Source organism: Nesoenas mayeri (assembly GCF_963082525.1).
Source record: "Nesoenas mayeri genome assembly, chromosome: 2".
Lineage (NCBI taxonomy): Eukaryota > Metazoa > Chordata > Aves > Columbiformes > Columbidae > Nesoenas > Nesoenas mayeri.
In genome coordinates, this window is record NC_137543.1 from 127,397,106 (window position 1) to 127,417,416 (window position 20,311).

Here is a 20,311-nt window from a genome sequence, read left to right on the forward strand (position 1 = left end):
AAAATATAAATTTATCTGTGAAATTTTTATCATTTAACTAGCAACCAATTGCACTGCCCTGGACACCATGATTTCCATTTTCCATGCTGTTCCTGAGGTAAAAGATTTGTTCTTCTGAGAATCCACACAAAACCCACCAAATCCTTTATTCTCCCCCCTCCTCCATTAAACAGAAACCTTCACTCCAACATTTTTTAGCATCCACGTGTGTAAAATGGTCACAACTTCAGCACTTGGCTTTAGGCAAGAAAGATACTGTAGTTTTCCCTGAACTGAAGCTCCAGATGTGCCAGACCATCCACATTCCCCAGAATCTAAAAATCCACTCCTAAGCTCACTGCCACCTTTACCTGAAATAATAGTTTTGCTGCTAACCTACTTCACTGCTAGGAACAAACACAAGGAAACAAAGTTAAAGCAAGATAAAAGATCAAAATAACATCAGGGTCTCTACATCAAAACCAGAATGTCGGACTGAACTTAGAAATAAACCAAAAGCCTGCACAATTGATGGAGCAGAGGCTTAAAAGTATCAAAGGAGCCAGTAGGTCTGTTTTGCACCAAACGCCGACTCTGTACAAACTTCAAGGGAAATTCTATGTATCTCAGAAGGCAAAGGTGACTGAGATTCAGCTGGCGTTAAGCTTTACCCCTCCTGTTCTAAATGGGCTTGTGCACACAAAGTCAGGCAGATCCACTTAAGAGAATTCTTTGTCATGGAAAGGACAGGAAAAATGCAGGTAGAAAAGTGACTGTTTGCTGGTGGCAGGAGCCCAGAACAATCAACCTTACTCTGAGGACACATACACTTAAGTTTTTTTTCATAGATAATGGCTATGAAGCACATGTAGGTGACCAGGTGGTTTTATCCATCACTCTGGCCCATCTCCCTAGACACTGAGCAAGGGAAGAGATCAGAGTGGTTGAATCATTTAGATCTCTATGCTAATAGACAAAAACAATGTACAAAACAGAATACAATTATGTAAGGCAGATAACAGGTCTTCGCTAATGAAAATATATTTTGCCTAACGAACTCCACATCTTACTTTTACTACCCCTATACAGAGGACAAATAAAATGGATTCTCTTTCTCTACTAAAAGTGGCAACTTTCAAATGAAATGTGGGATGGTGATTTCCTGGCTTAGAAAAAGGTATTCTTGACAACTTCAAACCAAAAAGCTTGTTGCAGAGCAGGCATGTCTGGCCATCGTTCCAGAAATCAGCTAGAAAACACTGAAAATTACTACTGAAATTCATAGTTGTATGAATTATGAAACATCAGTGAGTGACAAAATTGTTTAAAACTAGAGTCCAGTTGATCAGGAAATAAGAAATAGGGTGAAACAGCCTAAATCACTACTAATCACTACCCTTTAAAAGCCAGCAACATTCAACAACATCTAATCTCGGAGCATGCACAAAGATAAATGAAACCCACCACAGCTCTCCTGATTCCCTCCAAAAGCCTTTGGAAGCTCATGTTTGAGAGACTCTGCATACTTCAGCCTTGATTCCCAACCTGCCAGACCCGATTGCCCCTCCCCAACCCCCAAAAAACCAACTTCTACACTTAGTCTAGTATTTTAAAGTGTTTGTTTTTTTCCAATGCTACAGAAAATTCTTCCAGATGTGGAGTCAGTTGTACTGGGGTTTGAAGTCAACACTGAGAATGAAATAAGTCTTATTCAAAAAACTACACTAGCTATCTAAGCTAATTCAATATATTACTTTTACATAAGTTCAAAGTTTACTGAATTTTAATGCCTTGGGATTTGTGGCTCCTCATTTGGCCAGGATGGTTTAGCCCTGGCATGACATACTCCTGCTAATGTACAGTTTATTGTGTTAAAATCCTACACTGCTCTGCAAGATAACTCATCACAAAACTACTGGGAATCATGCTGGCAGGAGGTGAGCCTCCCCTAATGTGATAGATTTTCATTGCAAGCGTTGACATCCGAGCCACACTGCGCTAAAGATTTGAAGATACCCTGAAGAATTCTTTCTGCATAAGTACTATCACTGAAATAAGATAAGCCTAATTTCAGAAAAATTTCATTTCTCTTCAGCTTCATTGCACAAGACGTATTTCTTTATCCAGTAGTCAAGCCGGAATCTAGAAATGTTGGAATGAAAATTTAGAAATCTCTCTAGAGCAGTAATCTCTCTGTAATTGACAACAGCCAGCATAGCATAACATTGTATATCTACATATTTAAACCACTGTCTTTATACATCCATGAAGAGAATATAAAAGGGGAAGGGAAACAACAAGGTGGGCAGCTGCACCTGGCTCTCTCTTCTCCACAATGCACAGAAGAGCAGAGAAACAAGATCCAAGAGTTAATAATGCTGGTGTGTTCACTCAGTGCAGACAGTGAGCCGTTTTCCCAAAGGAAGTTTAATCCAATATATTTTCTGTTTGGAACAATTCTAATTATTTTTCAATAATTCTAGTTGACTAGACATAAATACACTTTTCAGCTCAGTTTGCCATCAAGTGAAATAGAAGAGTTGGAAAAGAAGCTTTCAAGACAAGCCCAGTAAAAACAGACTGTATAGAAAAAAGAGTTTATTGTCCAAATTGTTCAGCTTTCAGCAGGATTGTCATGAGCCAACTGCAATCTTTAGCCTTACTATCTACAACAGAAAAGGATTACGGAAGATTGTAAGTCCCCATTAAATAGAATGAAGTAAAAGAATGTTGTATTTCATTACTTCTATAACATAGTATTTTTGCCTCCAAATTTTTCTTAAAGAAATTTCTACTTAGATCAATTAGTGTGTCTAACTTTCCCTCCAAATAAGACAAAATTATTTCTCATCAATGACTCTTAAGCAATTTATTTATCTATCTTTTTTACTACCTTTTTACCACTTTCTTACTACTATTTTATCATGCTCTCTGTCCCCAATGTTTTCAAAGAGGAGCAACTCCTGATTTTGCAAGAAGTCATAAAGCCTGTTGCTAATTTTGTTAGTAGGCGTAGCAGCAAGGTAACATCTGTACTCCCTGGCCAGGGACAGGCCCATTAGAAACAGTCACTCTGCACATACATAATGAAAAGATGGTCTTTTCCCCCAAGATTTTCAGTCAATGGCATTCAACACGACTGACAGGACAGGCTTCATGAGACAAGCCCATCCAGGCCACGTAACTTTACAAGTACGTTCATGTATTTTGGCTCTATGAGGGAGGAGCGAAGACCTTCCTCAGAAAGAAACCAGCAATGCACAGGCCCCCAGAACATATTCCACCTGCTGTTTCAGAGGCTCTCCAGAGAGAAAGGTGACACGAATAGTTTTGGAAGTCTGCAGCTCCTTTTGTCATTCAGTCACAGAGCCATGGGGATGCCACCGCTATGGCCACTCGATGGATACACATTCAGCAACGTGACAGTGAGGGACTGCGATGCCTCCAGGACAAGAGAGTAGCTGGGAGCAACATGTCAAAACGATTCAAAATACCAGAGGGGCAACGACTAGACAGGTCTCCACAGAAAAGGATCGTGGCATCGTTACAGATCAGAAAATGAACACTAATCTCTGATGCTGTCTGTTGCAAAAAGTGCCAAAATCAGAATGCCACACTGGGGTGTAAAAACACAAGCACGGCCAACAAGACACCTTAGAAAAATCCTCTCCTTGCAATGTCCGTTCAGAAAGCCTCTGGCTGGAATATGGAGCGTGGGCTTGGACACCACATCTCAAGAAAGACTGGAACAAATAATTGGTGAAAGAAATGAAAAGAGATTGGCCTAAAGAAGAGAAGACAGAGAGACACAGTAGCAGACAGGTAGGAAAAAGGTGGCTTTCAAGAGGAAATAAAATAATTTGTTCTCTGTGTGCTTACTAGACATGAGACGAAGTAACAGGCGTAAACTGCAAAAAAGAAGATAGAGTTTAGACGTTAGGAAAGTGTTAAAGTAATTAAACACTAAGTAAATAAGCAGAGGTGGTCATGAAATCTTCAACTTCTAAAGGCTTTAAGAAGAGGATATGCAAACACCTCTTCTTGACGCAGGGATGACAACCTCTTCAGTTTCTTCCAGCCCCGAGGGACCATGATCCAGACTATTCCTCACTTCTGCCTGGGCTGCTCTCAGGAGATAGGGATTAGCTGGGAGCAGAACTAATAGATTTTATAAATCACAATAATACCATGTCTCTGCCTACCTCTGCGAGGGTCTCAAGACAGAAAGCAGCAGGGAGAATGAGCTGTTCTAGAGGAGGAAGCCAAACCTTCAAGGGATAAACTGGCCACTGCCTATCTAAACAAAAAGACCCCTTAGCTTAAATCTATTAATATCAGCCTAGCAAAGTGCTAAATTGTGTTTGATATCTTCTAAAAAAAATATTCTGTGGTAAAAATTTACAGCACTAGGGAGAAGGTTGGAGTGGAGTTCTTAATTACTAGGAAGAATATAAAGGAAAGACAAAAGTGAAGAACACAAGATATGCTTTTATTAACTGCTGCCCAAAGCTGCCCAACTTCTCTGCTCTGATGACATGCTGTAACCTACTGAGAAGGTAGGATGTGTTATGACACTTTTGCAGGAGGGTAACAAATTGCAAAGAAATGCAAGAAGCTCAGCAGCTCTGACTGCTGCCGTGAGACCTACTGCAGGCCAATTTCCACCCTATCCAGGTTATTTCTAATGTTTTTAATGACAAAGTATTTTAAAAGAATTGGGTTGGTTTGTTAGCTTACGTGCTTGTACCAAACTTGTAAAAAAGCTGCTCTAAGGCATCCTTTATGAGGGTAATTTTAACTTGGGTGTTTCCTGTCTACGACCTTCAGCAAAGTGTCCAGCAGCCAATAATCAATATACCCGACAAAACACTATAAACTCCAGAAGGTAACAAAAATCTCCCCCAACACAGCCATCTGCTATTGCTACTAAACCAGAATATATTTCAGTATATATTGAGCTCTAACAGAAAAGAGCAAGATTGAACAAGAAAAAACAAATACTTCTGAAAATAATGTGCTCCTGAGCACAAGCTAAAATAAATTGAAATAAATCTTAATCAAGGAGGCTACTGGTAAATAATCAAGGGAGCCAGGGTTCAAAGAACTTCAGCAGCAAAAGCAGGAGTCCTCTATTTTGTTATGCAGCTTCCCTTCACACAGTAAGGGGATTATTAAATGTAAGAAAGAATATCAATGTTACCTTGAATGCAAGATGAAAAATCTGAAGATAGCATTTAAATTGTACTCCCTTCTTTCAAGAATGATGTGTTGAGTCATTTAAGTGGGAGGAAAAACATCCCCAGCAGCAGCAAATAAATGCAGTAAGCCATATCAATGCTCTAAACGCTCCTTGCAATTCTGCAACCAGGAGAAGCACTAAAACATCCCTATGACACATGCCACAACAGCCCACAGTACCTCTGCACAAAGCTATTGGTGTTCTGTCACCTACCCAAAAGCATCCCCAAAAGCCATGCTGTCTAACCAGGTCACTGCTGCTATTCGACATAGGAGACTAGGTAGAAACCTGAGTATGGGCTGAAGGCGTGGAAGGAAAATCAGCAAATAAGCCATTGGAACTGGTAGGTGGAAAATGAAGAGGAGAAGGGAGCCCTAGACAGGCCACTGAGCAGCATCCTGAGATGTGAGACTGCCCGTTCATTACACTGGGAGAACACCTATGCATGGGGACAAGGAAAGGATAGAAGCAAAAATCCAGGGAGGAATAATATTAACCCTGTTTATCACTTGTCATTGATTTTATGAATACTTTTACTCTGTACTTGGGAAGTGCAGAAGTTTCTCTCAAGTCAGGTTGTCTGCAAACTCTAAATAGGAATAAAGGAGCTTAGACAGGGGTAGGTACTTTTTCTGAGTTTGGAAAAGATATAGATCCTATTAACTCCTCTACAAAATACTAGGTAAAAGAATATCTATTTCCAAAATGATGAACTATCTGTTAATTTACAGATGCTTTCATTTCAACAAAGCCAAATATTTTGATACCAATTTATGAGATATACTCTTCATAAAAACATCTATTACTCTCTTCTCTTAATAATCCGTACAGGGCAGTTATAATGTGTCAATACATATTAGTTAGTCAGGATGGTATTTCAAATGGATATGCACATATTTTAGAAACAAAGGATAAACAGGAACATACATTGTGAATCTTCTGAATTTTCATTCAGAGGCCTGAAATTCAGGAGACCCTGTTTGAAAACCATGCAAATTCTACCATGTTCATGCTTACGTCTCTTCAGTGTTCCAAAAAGACCTGTGTAACTGGCTGATTTGACCATTCTCTGTGTGTATGTATATACATACACATACAGGAAGTATAGGAAGCAAGATAGATGTACAGAGTTTCTCTATTTATTCATATTAGGAAAGACAAATTGATCAGCTGCTCAATGCTCTATTCTTATCTTGAACACCTCACAAAGTATCAGTCACAGAGCAAACACAGGAGACCTCCTTCTACATATTACTTTAACCAAACACAAGAAATACTGGCCTAAATTGGAACAGATATGTAAATGTATACAAGCACACAGCATTTTTACCTACACATAGACTTATTCATAAACTTTATCTAGGTCAAGATATGACTCAGGTTTTCATTTATTTTGTCTTGAAAACTACTTACATTTGACATCATGTCACAATAAAATTAACTACGTGAAAAGACTGATATGTAACAAAGATCAAAGGAAATAAAAAATGAGAATAGCAAAATCGCAAATACAGACACGTCACTCACTTCCAAGGAAAAATGGAGGGGAGGGTGAACCTTCCCAAAGCAGCTTTCAAGCAAATCCGAAGGGATAATTAGCAACTTCATCAGTCCATAACGACAGCTCCATACAGTTTGGGCTTGCTAGTCACAAGCTGCCATCTTGTCTTCCAAAAAGATGGCTTTAACTTCTTGTCCTGGTTTTGTTAAAAACCAAGTTTCTCTTTTAGTGAATTTGCCTGTCAGCTAAAGCCTTCATATTAGCTGCATCTTCCTGGAGAACCACACACATGTTTTGGTAAACACAGCAATGGAATGCAAACTTATTGATAAGGACAGATTCACATGTCCCGAGAGGGATGAGAAACAAGTGACTAAGAAACTGACCAATGGTGTATAACATTCCATTCATGTGAATACTTCATATAAAAGTGGGAGATCACCAGGATCCTGTCCCTTTTCCCTTTTCCTTCTTTTCCCTTCTGCTTACGGCTGACATTAGGAGAGGACCTTGCTAGTCGTCCCTGTGAACTGAGGTCTAGTGACAGACTGAATCCAGCTCTGGTTGGCTGCACAGTCCAATCCAGGACTTTGGGTGCCGGCTCTGCAGTTGCTGAGACTTTCAAGATTGGTTTTGTATATTTTGTATTATTTTCTCTATTCTTATTAGTATCATCAGTAAAACATTTTTAATTTTTCCAACTCTCTTCTCTCTGTCCTTCTTTTCCTCCCGATTGCCTGTCCTGAGTGGGAAGGGGGGAGAGGGAGGGGCAAAAGAGGGAAGTGGGGGGGGAGAGGAGGTTAACAATACATCTGCCAGGGTTTTATTGTCACCCCACAATCTAAACCCTCGACACTTCTCCATTTTGTAGAGATCAATAAATGCACCAACTGGTCCACATCATATTTCTTTGTTAAAGATGACCACCAGTCTGATTTGCAAATCATAACCTAGACCACTAGTAAACCAAGCTTGATGAAATTCAAGTGGAACAGACATGCCTCTTCTAGTTTTCTTTAGCTGTAACTATTTAAATGAAATATTTACTGTTGTGTCTACAGAATGACTAGAGCGATTTCTCCTCTGTTCAGTAGTCAATGGACTATTAAAATGAGGTTGATGTGGCTTCATCCGAGTGCTCCACCACCCTACTACTGCAGTGGGGTGAGGCTTGACAGAGCCTGGGAGAGGTGGGATTTCCTGTCAATCCTTAAAGTGCCTTGGAGAAAACACTGGCAACTTTCTCTGCTGTCATGACTGCACAGGAATTTTGGACAACCAATATTCCAGCCTCCCTTCTTTTGTTCATGTGCTGCTGCAAATCACAGGAATTCTGTGGGACAAAATTCACTCAGAAGATACCACAGGAAAACAGCATTGTGTCTAAACCAACATTTTAAACCTAATAGGAAAACCTGTACGTGGCAAATTTGGAGGGACGCTGGATACAATACATTTTGACATTCCACAGCTCCTCTGTTCAAATTTAACCAAAGACTCTTTGGGCCTTCAACTGTTTTCAGCCTCCCTCCCATCTAGCCAGGATTTCTACTTCCACCACGGATTTCAGCTGAAGAACTTTCCTCCTTCTGTCAAGGTCTGTTCAAAACTGCTCTTTGCTTCATTTGCAACCCACAGACTACTGCGGTGTCCTCCTCGTTTCTTTTTGTTTCTATCATAAAGACAGGATTATAAAAACACAATTAAAGCAGCAGCAATATTATAAGAATTTGAAGATATAGGCTCCATTAAGTTTTAGATGTACAAACATTTTCATTAATGAAAATAGGTTTCACAATTCTGCTCATTTTCACTTAATTGCTGGCAAATGGGGTCTCTTGGTGTGTCACAGTGTGTGTTCTGAGGCTTCTTTCTAAGGAAAGATAATATAATATTCTGAATTATCTTAGACAAGCTCTCAGGACTGACAGCAAGAGACACCTTCTCATGATAGTGTTTGACTTTTTGCAGTAGAGTGATCTGAAGAAGTGCCATGAAAATTGCTATTTACCCTCATTATCTACCACCAACATCATGGCCAATTTCAATGCCTGTTATAACTCTCTAGTTCTTTACCAGTGCATAGACATTGTTACTAGGAAGATGAGGGCAGAGGGAAAGAGAAAATATTCAGCTTGTAAAAGTCACTAAATGAGCAGAATAAGGGAATTAATGGAAGATTTATTGCAATTATGAAACTCTTATTATGCAGTCAGATATACTCTACAAACATCTTACTAAGGCTTAATTTTAACAATGTTGCACAAGCTTACCTAATTCTGGAAGTGACCTATCAAAAGCTTTTCCTTATGTACAAATATAAAACATTTTTGTACCTGAAAGTAGGACTGACAAAAGTAACCAGCATTTTAAAAACACTTTTCAATATTGCCATTGTTTAAATGATAGTCTACTAATTGTATTGTTCTCAGCTTGAATCCCATGCTTCAGAAGAAACTCTGAGGATAACTGAATAAAGAATAATTTGCAGTCATTCACTTTTGGAGATATGTAAAGATGCTGTATATTCTCTGCTAGTAGTGCACAAGATGGCAGTATCATTATAAACCTGCTAGTGACCATTTCAACAGTTATGCTCTATGAAATGCCACTAACTATACACTTGTTTTGATAAATCTGGGTAATGGATACCCAGAGGGCCAAAACCGTTCCTGACCCTTCGGATGGTTAGACTGAAAGACTCTCAGCAGTACAGTCTGCCATTACCATCATTATTTTAGTCTCTTACAATCACTTAAGCAAAGAAAAAGTATTTTTTTTTTCCAAATAAAAGTCCCCCTTTTGAAATCGTATTTGCTTTTTAATCAAGGAACCATAATTTTGATGCTTTAGAAGCAGAGACAATAATTTCTACTGTTTCTGACACAACCTATTCGGAATTCAGAATGACGGTGAAGGCAATTAACTGACATTTTTCTACATAATAATATAAGTTAATGCTCTAAGGCTTTGTCTACACTAGGGAAATTTAGACAAGTTTCTCAATGTTGCTGACACTGACTTGGCCAAGACTCTCTTAAGAATATGTGAGGTCTAATGCAGACAAACACACAGCCTCAAAAATTACAGTCAGCAATTAAGGCTTTCTTGGAACAGAACAGGAATAGCACTCACAGGTATGAATATCTGAATTACTCTACTCAAGTAATCCAAGAGTCATGGGTCACTCACTCCCTCTTCAATGGAAATTTGTAACAAGCCTATTGTTTAATCAAAAATGTTCCCAAATAATATCACCATCCTTCCTCGATCCTTTCAAATTAGTAACAACTCCATTTCTTTAAAGGATATTTTAACTTTGAGTAGTCTACTACTGAAGTACTTCTTAAAATTAAGAATTCTTTAAAATGATACTTTAAAATAAAACCATGAAGTTGAATGCCTGAATGGTTTTCTGAGAGTGTAATTTTTTAATCAGCATTTCTGTAGAATAAACCCTAAAAGATGCTTTATAATATGACTTTCGCACAAATATGATTATTTGGTGCCTATGATCACACTTGCACAATATTTAAAAGCTACTCCTCCACCTGAATGGCACTTTTAAACGAAAATTTTCCTATTTAAAAAAGAAATCATTAAAACATTGCTGGAAGGAATATGGTTACAAATGAGGGTATTGGCAGAAATCCAATGTTATTGGGAAGGTAGGATATTCACACCAGTCGCGCTGTCAGTGGTGATTAATTAAAACCCGTTAGGTACCTGAAGCCCTAACAGCTCACTCAATATGATTCCCATTGCAGGAATTACCTGCTTTTGCTGACAAGATATTTATGCAGGAAAAAAAATATAAATAAATAAAAGGAGAATCATGATAGGAAAGTTCAAAGACACAAAGATTTAAATGTTCATGTTTTATTTACAGTCCCAGCTTTTAGTTGGGTGGTTTGCGTATCAGGAGAGGCAATTTCTGTCTCTGTAGTGTAGTTAAACAAGAAACCCAGACAAATCAGATGGTAGAACTGCAAAGATTTGAGGCTAAAACTCTTGTGACTATGGAGTAACAGAAAGGTAATGGAAGAGCAAATGAATGTGGAAAATGTGGAAGACAGCAATGGAAAAGACGGAGGAATTGTGAAAATGGCAAGTGTCAAGAGACCACCATCAACAACAAACCCCACCCCCCCAACAAACAAAAACCCCAAACAACAACAAAAAATCCAAACAAACAACCTCCAGACAAACGAAACAAAAACCCAACCTTTCAAAAGTTTATCTGTTGCTGTTACAAATTTTGTTTGCAGCAGATGCTTGAATTTCCTTGTAAACAGTGCAGAATTTGGCAGTTATGAATAAAAGACATCTTCCCATAAGCATGAAGGATTTAAAATTATTTGCAATTTTTACATTTGTCTGAAACAGTTTGACTCCTACATTATACAAGAAAACACCCTCAACAAAGTCTAGTTCCTATGATACGTACATGGACAGATAAATCTTTCTACTGCCATTCACACATCCTGCTGACATCTGCTCTCCGGCTGCTGGATGAGCATCATGTTGCATACTAAATAACAATCATATTGCAGAGTAATATATTTTCACATACATAACACAAAATTAGATTTTGAAATTTTTCTGTGTAACTGACAGAAATTTAGGATTAATAAGAGACCACCTTTAGTGAAGAAAGACTATACAATCATCAGCTTACACTGAAATCAAACTGGAATCAAGAAAAACAACAACAACAACAACCCACCTGTCTTACAATCTGTGTGTTAAGGTAAAGCTAATGGGTGGCATAAGAATACAGTGCCAAATTTTCTCTCTAAAATAATTTGTGATTCTCTATAATATATAGTTCTACTTCATATAAAACCAACAATATGAACCACAAGGAACAATCTAGGGATGAAGACACCCTCTTCAATTATGTCTAAAAATAAAGCTGTAAAAATAGAGCACATCATCAGTGTAGTGGTGTGTTTAGTTTTTGACGCTTATGTCAGAGAATCTGTATTTCTAGCAAGCAGGTTGTGAACACATATAGTTGATCTCCACAAAGACTCAAAATCCAAGTTACAAGAAGTCAACCAAAGATCACATTTGTGGGAATTCATACTGCTTCATATTCCTACCTGAATAAAGTCTCTTCAGATGTCTAAGATAATTAAAACAAACAAACAAAACAAATCAAAATAGCATTCTCTTCAGTCTGTGAAGTGAGCTTCTAAAAATAGTTCATCAGTCAGAACCAAACCCAAATTATATAAATAGGATTTTTTTTTTAACTTATTTTGTTATGTGATGCTTTGCCAATTATATACTCATATGCTTAATATAACATGACCTTAGTTTCTTTCTGCAAATGTTTGGAAACAGTCTGAATAGGAATTAAATATGCATGGTCTTTAAACACCGAAAAAGGGAGTAAAGGATAATTTCAGTTGTATATAACATGTTCAAGAGTCTAAGAAAACAAGTTCAATATAGCACAGTCACAAAGAGTTTGCAATTGCATTTACTCCACTTGTGTATATAATCTTATTTCTAAAACGTGAATACAATCGTATTAATTTGACCCAAATTTTCACTCATGGAGGCAAGCTAAAAAGTGCTTTGAGTTGGTATTATGAATTTTGGACTAAACTGATTCAGACTAAGTCACTTGTATCCCCACAAAGGTAGGCAAGGGTTCCTAAGTATTCAATGCTTATTGATCAGTTTTTCTCAAGACAAGTTCTTTCTCAAAGTAGTTCCAGAATGAAAAAGATAAAAAAAAAAAAAAGTGGGAAAAGTGAGAAACTCCTCTAAGGCTGCACTCAAAGTAAATAAATTGTTTACCTTAACTATTTTGAGCTACAGCACTACTAGTTTAATACTTGTTACCTGATGTTTGTTTAGTAAAAACCTGAATGTCCTCTCATTTCGAGAATACCAGCCAAGAAGACTGGTATAATTTGTTGTGTATGAGAATTTTGGGAAGGAAGGTCTTGTTATAACCCTCCAGCACACATGCACTGGAGTCCCCGGGGGTTACAGCATTCTCCTCCTTCCTGAGCCTTGACTTTGACAGAGAGAAAGGATGACATGAGGGCTCACCCACCCCAGTGTTTTACTTGCCCTTCTTAGGATCCTGTGGGTACACCTTGGGACCATCCCAAACCAACAGGGCTTGACGACTGCCCATGTGCGGCCAAGACTTTGCTCTCCCCAGACATGTGAAAAAAACAAATGCAACTGCCTTTGAGTGAAGGTGCCTGGTGGACCCAGGAATACTGGATTCAATTCCTGACTTCGCAATGGATCTTCTTCACGACCCCGGGCAAATTATTTAATCTGCCCGTGCCTTGGCACAAAGCCTTGTGCCCCACGCAAAGCTGTTCTGAGACTGTATCTGTTGATATTTGACAGCCACTGTGCTGGGGCTCTGCTGCAGAGGGTGCGCGGTGTGGGAAGCAGATCGGGGCCCTGGATGATGTCTGTGAACAGGGCTATACATCACGCCGATGAACTGCAGTTTCTTCTTTCACATCATCTTTTATACCTTGTGTAATCACTTCATGCGTTTATTACTAGTATTACATGTCTATTTGCATAAAATTTGTCCCTGACATTATAGAAGATAAAGCTATCACAGTTTTATTGATTGAGCAGAGACATCTACATATGTTTTCCATTATGATTATGCCATGTAGATTGAGGAACTGACATATTTGACTAAGTAGAAATGGAGAAATACAGAAAAAGAAAACAAGGAGACAACATGACTCAGCCAAAACTCCAGGCCTAGAGATTGCTTAATATCCTATCAACTTTAAAGTTTCTGTGACAGAATTGAGATCTAAGGCTATCAGTTCACTATTTTAACTTGAATATAATCCTTGGCAGAATGCATTCAACAAACTGGAGTACCCTGCAGATGCAGGAAGAAAATATACCTTCCTTTTGACAAGAAAACACAAAACTTAGGTGGTATACAAAAAAGCACAGTAAGCAATGGTTAATGGGTATTTGCCTAATGAAGGGACTTCCAGTGGTAGAATGAGGCCCCCATGCCTAATTAGCAAATATTAATCTCCTTTAATTAATCAACCTTAAGAAAAAATTACTATAAAAAACAACGGCTTGGGAAAATTAAAGTGAATACTACCCACAGACTGTACAAAAGAGTTTCGGTAATCATACGCTGCTGACAATTCATCAGATTTAACAAGGTAGAGCAAAAGAACTGACCTCCCGAGGACAGATGATTCTCTTGGGACGTGGTGCCTCTTGCTGCAGCTGATACACTGTCAAACACAAAAATGTACAGATAATTAGAAGACAGCAACATACACAAACTTTTATTCAGATGAGTCTTTTTAGCCAGAGGCTGCAGAGAAAAATGCAAATGTAAAGAAAAGGAGAGCAAATGGAGGTATTTCAGTGAATCTAAGTCACTTATATGAAAATTGGCTGTTGACCCGCAAACCAGCTAAAGTGATCACTGTTTTGACTTTAAGAAGTATTATCTCCTTTTGTACTTGTTACTACATTTCTATACCAGGGAAGAGAAGCTAGAAAGATTTATTAGGAGTATCTCAGGATAAAATCTCACTTTTGTGTATACCGTGCTGTAACAACTCAAATCTACCAGCAACACCAGCGCTTTTATGGATAGGCCACGAAAAAGTTCAGCATATTTGAAAGGGTTCACCACAATCTCAAGATTTGCTGGAAATTACTGATGAGGAGGCAAACATCCCTTTCAGAGCAATTACACCCTATTCAAATGGCCCTGGATCAATTTTGTGAATCTTCTGAGGGCTGGAGGAGAGAGACCTGAGGCTGGGGGTAGCTGCTGAACCCTAGCCCCCAGCCTCTCTGCTGCAAGTATTTAATGAGATCCTCTCCTTCCTTTCCACCCGAGTCGTGAGAGGAAGCTGACATGCAATGACAGTAATCAATTCCAGCGCAGACAGACTGTCTCTCTGTAACTCCAGTAAAAATCCCGGAGGTTTGGATTGCCTCCCTTGAGAAAGGCCTTCTTCATGCTGACCTTCTTGTGTTTGGAAAGATCATGTCGTGGCTATGAATTTTTTTAAAAGACCAAGTTTCTAGTATGGGGCTCTTTGCAATGCTTGTGAAGCTTGGAATTATGCCCCAAAAGGTGGCAGATGACATGAGGAATACAAATACCTGTAGATTTGATAAGCACAGGAGCCTTGTTGCAGAAAGTGAATTGAAATGGTAGGTGTTACTCTTCAGCACCTTCTCTTTAAATGGGGCTAGGAGTGATGAAGGCTGAGGAGCAGAGAAGTCCTTGGCTTGCACCCAAGTTTGTCACTCAGGGGATGTGGAAGCTTTGGGGGCCATGTGCTCCACTCATGTCAAAGCAGAAGAAACCATAACCTCTCCTTTTCCCAACCCAGCCTTCATCCATGGCTCCTTGGAGGGGCACAGAAAGAGCGTTCATTTCTTAAATTCCCTATCAGTGGTAATGCATATGGATGTGATCAAGCTCTGAACTTGCAGTAAGGCTTTGGATTTAACCTGCTTCATTCAATACCACCAGAACTCCCACTACTTTTGCACAAGATTCATCACAACTGGTGGTATTTCTTACTTCTTTCAGCTATGTGACTAAGCAAGATTCAAAGACTTCCTTTTACTCTATTCTGATCAAATGACTTGTGTATCCTAAAGACTTGCCAATCAAAGCATGAAAATTTTGCTTCAAAAATCAGAGACCGTTTTTTAACGCTTTGGTTATGCTGGAGTCCAATATCAGGATTTTAGATTTCATTTCTGAATGTCTGAAATCAGCATAACCACTGATTCAGCAGGTTACTGATGCTTAATAATAAACATATTTGAGAGGAAAACAGTAACTTTTTTCTTCCCTCATACATTTCCAGTAGAGAGAAGGAACACTACGGATTCAAAATATTGCAATAATATAATTGCTTCCTATTTAAAAGATCTATTTCCCCTACTTATTCATTTAAATTTTAATTGAAAAAAATCCTACTTCATAAAAATACTATTTTTCAATAATTAAACTAATTAAATATTAACTGACATAGCAAATCAAGCTAGTGAAGCTGTTTCTAAGATAACCTGGATAGCTCTAGTGCAAAACAAGTTGATCTGAAGAATATATATGAAGCCTATCTTGTAATGTGCTGCATTTATAAGAAATAAGAAAAGCAAAGAGCTCTCTGAAATGACCAAAATGATCTCTGAAGCTGATATCACTGGAAAAGCAAGGGTGGGGAGAAGAGTCAGCATTTCACAAAACGAAGGGATGACTAATGGGAGAGGGCAGATATAGGAAAGACTTTAAAAGCAAACACAAAAAACTGGATGCTGATAGGATGTAGTGGGATGAGTCAGTGCAGGGACTCATGATGAATGCAAGGAAGACAAATCAGCTTAACAACTCTGTTAACAAGCCCCATACTGCTGAGGCCCCAGAGGAAGTCCGGAAAATGGAGGGGTTTGCCTCGGTTGATGAGGACTGGGTTAGGGAGCAATTAGGCAATCAGGACATGCATAAATCCATGGGTCTGGATGGGATGCACCCACAGGTGTTGAGGGAGCTGGCTGAGGTCATTGCTGGACCACTCGCCATCATCTTTGCCAAGTCTTTGGGAAACAGGAGAGGTGCCTGAGGACTGGAGGAAAGCAAATGTCACTCCAGTCTTCAAAAAGGGCAAGAAGGAGGACCCGGGTAATTATAGACCGGTCAGCCTCACCTCCATCCCTGGGAAACTGATGGAACGACTTATCCTTGGTGCCATTTCAAGGCATATCAAGGATAAGAGGGTCATTAGGGGCAGTCAACATGGCTTCACCAAGGGGAAGTCATGCTTGACCAACCTCATTGACTTTTATGAGGACATAACGAGGTGGATGGACGATGGCAGGGTGTGGATGTGGTCTACCTTGACTTCAGTAAGGCATTTGACACAGTCTCCCACAGCATCCTTACAGCTGAACTGAGAGAGTGCAGTCTGGATGATCGGATAGTGAGGAGGACTGCGAACTGGCTGAAGGGAAGAAGCCAGAGAGTTGTGGTCAACGGGGCAGAGTCTAGTTGGAGGCCTGTATCCAGTGGAGTGCCTCAGGGGTCGGTACTGGGGCCTGTATTATTCAATATATTCTTCAACGATTTGGACGAGGGAATAGAGTGTACTATCAGCAAGTTTGCTGATGACACCAAGCTGGGAGGAGTGGCTGACATGCCAGAAGGCTGTGCTGCCATCCAGCGGGACCTGGACAGGCTGGAGAGTTGGGCGGGGAAAAATTTAATGAAATATAACAAGGGAAAGTGTAGAGTATTGCATCTGGGTAGGAACAACGCCAGGTTCCAGTATAAGCTGGGGAATGACCTGTTAGAGAGCAGCGTAGTTGAAAGGGACCTGGGGGTCCTGGTGGACCACAGGATGACCATGAGCCAGCACTGTGCCCTTGTGGCCAGGAAGGCCAATGGCATCCTGGGGTGTATTAGAAGGGGGGTGGTTAGTAGGTCCAGAGAGGTTCTCCTTCCCCTCTACTCTGCCCTGGTGAGACCACATCTGGAATATTGTGTCCAGTTCTGGGCCCCTCAGTTCAAGAAGGACAGGCAACTGCTGGAGAGAGTCCAGCACAGGGCAACGAAGATGATTAAGGGAGTGGAGCATCTCCCTTATGAGGAAAGGCTAGAGCTGGGGCTCTTTAGATTGGAGGAGACTGAGGGGTGACCTTATTAGTATTTACAAATATATAAAAGGTGAGTGTCACGAGAATGGAGCCAGGCTTTTCTCAGTGACAACCAATGGTAGGACAAGGGGTAATGGGTTCAAACTGGAACACAAGAGGTTCCACTTAGAATTTGAGAAGAAAGTTCTTCTCAGTGAGGCTAACAGAGCACTGGAATAGGCTGCCCAGGGGGGTTGTGGAGCCTCCTACTCTGGAGACATTAAAAACCCACCTGGACGCCTTCCTGTGTAACCTCATCTAGGTGTTCCTGCTCCGGCAGGGGGATTGGACTAGATGATCTTTTGAGGTCCCTTCCAACATTCTAACAACATCCTTCTAACATTCTATGATTCTGTTTGGAATAGACTGGAAAAGGTTGTTGTCATTCTCAGAGAGACATGGGTACTTAATCTGTGTAGTTATCTGAACTGCGAAAATATCTGATTTAGAAATGTATTGGAGGAAAATGTAGTAAGATTTTAAATATTCAAATAAATAATAATAATAAATTATATGCTGCCTTCAGTATGCAGGATTAGAAAATGGCCCAAATAACAAGCATGACTGAGCTTGTGAATGGTGGTAATCAGACAAAACGTCATGAATGGGAAATGGCTTCTTGGGAAAGAGAAAGAATTGAGATTGGGCCATATGAGCTTTAAATTGAATGACATTAAACTGACAGAAGGACAGCCCAGTGGAACTACTGGAGAGAGGTGCAGAACCATTACACAGAGGGAGAGGACAGATGAGGAACAGAAAGAAAGGACTGAGAAGCACCACCTGGCATTGTGATAAGGGAAGCCAAATAGCTCAACAGGAGAGAAACGCCAGAATATCCAGACAGGAATACAGCAGCCAAGGATAGGCAGAAAAGACATGCAGCAAGGCAAGGGTGCAGGAGGTAAAACAGTGAAAGGCCAGGTAAGTGAAAAACAAGGAAAAGGCAGTATCTCACAGAGCGAGGTATTAAGGAGCAAAGCAAGTGTGACCCTACTAAAAGCTGTGTTCTTCCCTGGAAAGGTTCTCCCCTGTTTCTGCTTCAAATGAATGCTATACGAAAGCCCGCTAATGGGCTATGAATACAAGTGCAATATTATGGTTAAGGTGACTTGAGAAAAACGTGCCCTACAGCTAAGTTCCAATGAGCGCAGACACCTCATTAAGTGACCTCATTTTCAGAAGCGCTGAACATCCTGCAGCTCTGCCCGATTTCATTATATACTTTTCCCAAAGTGCTGGGCACTCACACTCTGGCTGACATTGCTGAGACCTCAGCAGTGTCCAGGGGATGGTCAGGAGTTCGGAAAGCACATGGCCCTCACTTACTTGCTGGAATGACAAACAAGCCTTGCCTTTCTGTCTCATTTTCCCCCCTTTACCTCTGAAAATCTTAAACCGGAATCCAATGTATAAGGATACAGTTAACCAAAAGAATAGAAAACCACGCTTGTTTAATACAGTGGTAAGCAGTGATTGACATCTAACCAAGTCTGTTCCAGCATTTAGAACTGTCAGGTAGGTTAGAGACAAACCCACTGTGACCATAAAAAAGATGACACTCAAACATAATGATGATTATTTTAGCCCCAGGAAAATGAACCTTACAAAAAGTCAACTGCGTGCAAAAAGAAAAGGTATTATTACTGCTTAGACAACAGCATCAGACTGGGAGTAGCTTTTGTTCAGCATCAGAAGCAAATTAAATGCACAGTAATAATACACATCAAATATTAAACAAAAATGCATCACTGCAATAGAAAAATCCAGTAGCTTTTAATTGGCCCTTAAGCATCTTTATCAGTTTCATAATTCAGATAGTTTGCAAGCATTCATAGCATCACAATCACCTGGGAACTTATAAAGTTAAAAAAATTTAATTTATTATTCCATTTCTAGGGGATCATTTCTTTGAGATGTAAAGTGACTAGTTAGAATATATCTCTCTCTTTTGTTCCTGCTAGAGGACAAGTCTTGTCCCATGGAATGAGTAAAGAAATTCTACAAAATGTTTTAGAAAGAACTGTCTAATTCCAAAATCTGATGTGTGTAAGTAACAAAAGAGGTGACATGCAAAAATCAGCACTTACTCCTCTCCTCCCAGGGAAGAAGGACTACCACCAATTTCTTCATACTTTTTTCATTCTGAAGCATGTCAGGAACTTAAGCTTTCTCCTTTAACTCACCTATGACTACTGTTCAGTGATGCTCCAGCAGAGAGGAAGAATTCCTATCACGGGTTTTATAAAGCAGCAAAGACACACACTGTCTTCCCTCTGAGAACGTTCCACAACGTTCCTTAGTTTTGCCTCCTCGGCCTCATCTCAGTCGGGCATTTATCCATGTGCTGAGCTTGAACAATATGAGCTGTCCTATTTCTGCAGGATTACTCACATTGTTACTTAGGAACCTAAGTGTCTGGTTGAAATAAAGCCTTAATTTCTAACAAAACTGAGTCTCAGACACTGTGCCTATTATTTGCTGAAGGGCAGAAGGCAGGGAAACTTTGTAAGGAGCTGAAGCATGACATCAGCTGATGCTCTGCACCTCACCACATTGCTTCATACCAACGTACTGACCTTAAATAATGCAAATAAACATTAAAGTGGCATTGACATTCGACTTGCTTAGCACATGCCAATCTCAACGGTGGCAAAAGGAGGAAAAGAGTGGTTTTGTATCTCTTGAAAACCCCAGCACATACGCTCTGTAGCTGGAAGTAAAAAAATGAATGTGCTGTTTCGGCAGTCAAACGAATTGCCTCGTCACATGAAGCAGGTTCAGATGATTGATTCTGCTGGAAGAGGGCAGTGCAGCACTGGAGGAGGTTACCCACAAAGGTGGCAGAGGCTCCATCCCTGAAGATTTTCAGGACTTGGTTAGACAAAGCCATGTCTGCA

At 39.8% G+C, this 20,311-nt stretch overlaps 1 protein-coding gene across 1 annotated transcript in view; it reads right to left on the reverse strand.

Moving 5' to 3' along the window:
- Positions 1-20,311, reverse strand: part of CHN2 (chimerin 2) — a gene marked incomplete at its 5' end in the record, with an annotated part of 164,462 nt that overhangs the window by 74,173 nt on the left and 69,978 nt on the right. Inside the window, one exon of the mRNA XM_080338965.1 lies at positions 13,923-13,978. Coding sequence (XP_080195091.1) covers positions 13,923-13,978 — 56 coding nt within the window. The remainder of the gene's footprint in view (positions 1-13,922; positions 13,979-20,311) is intronic.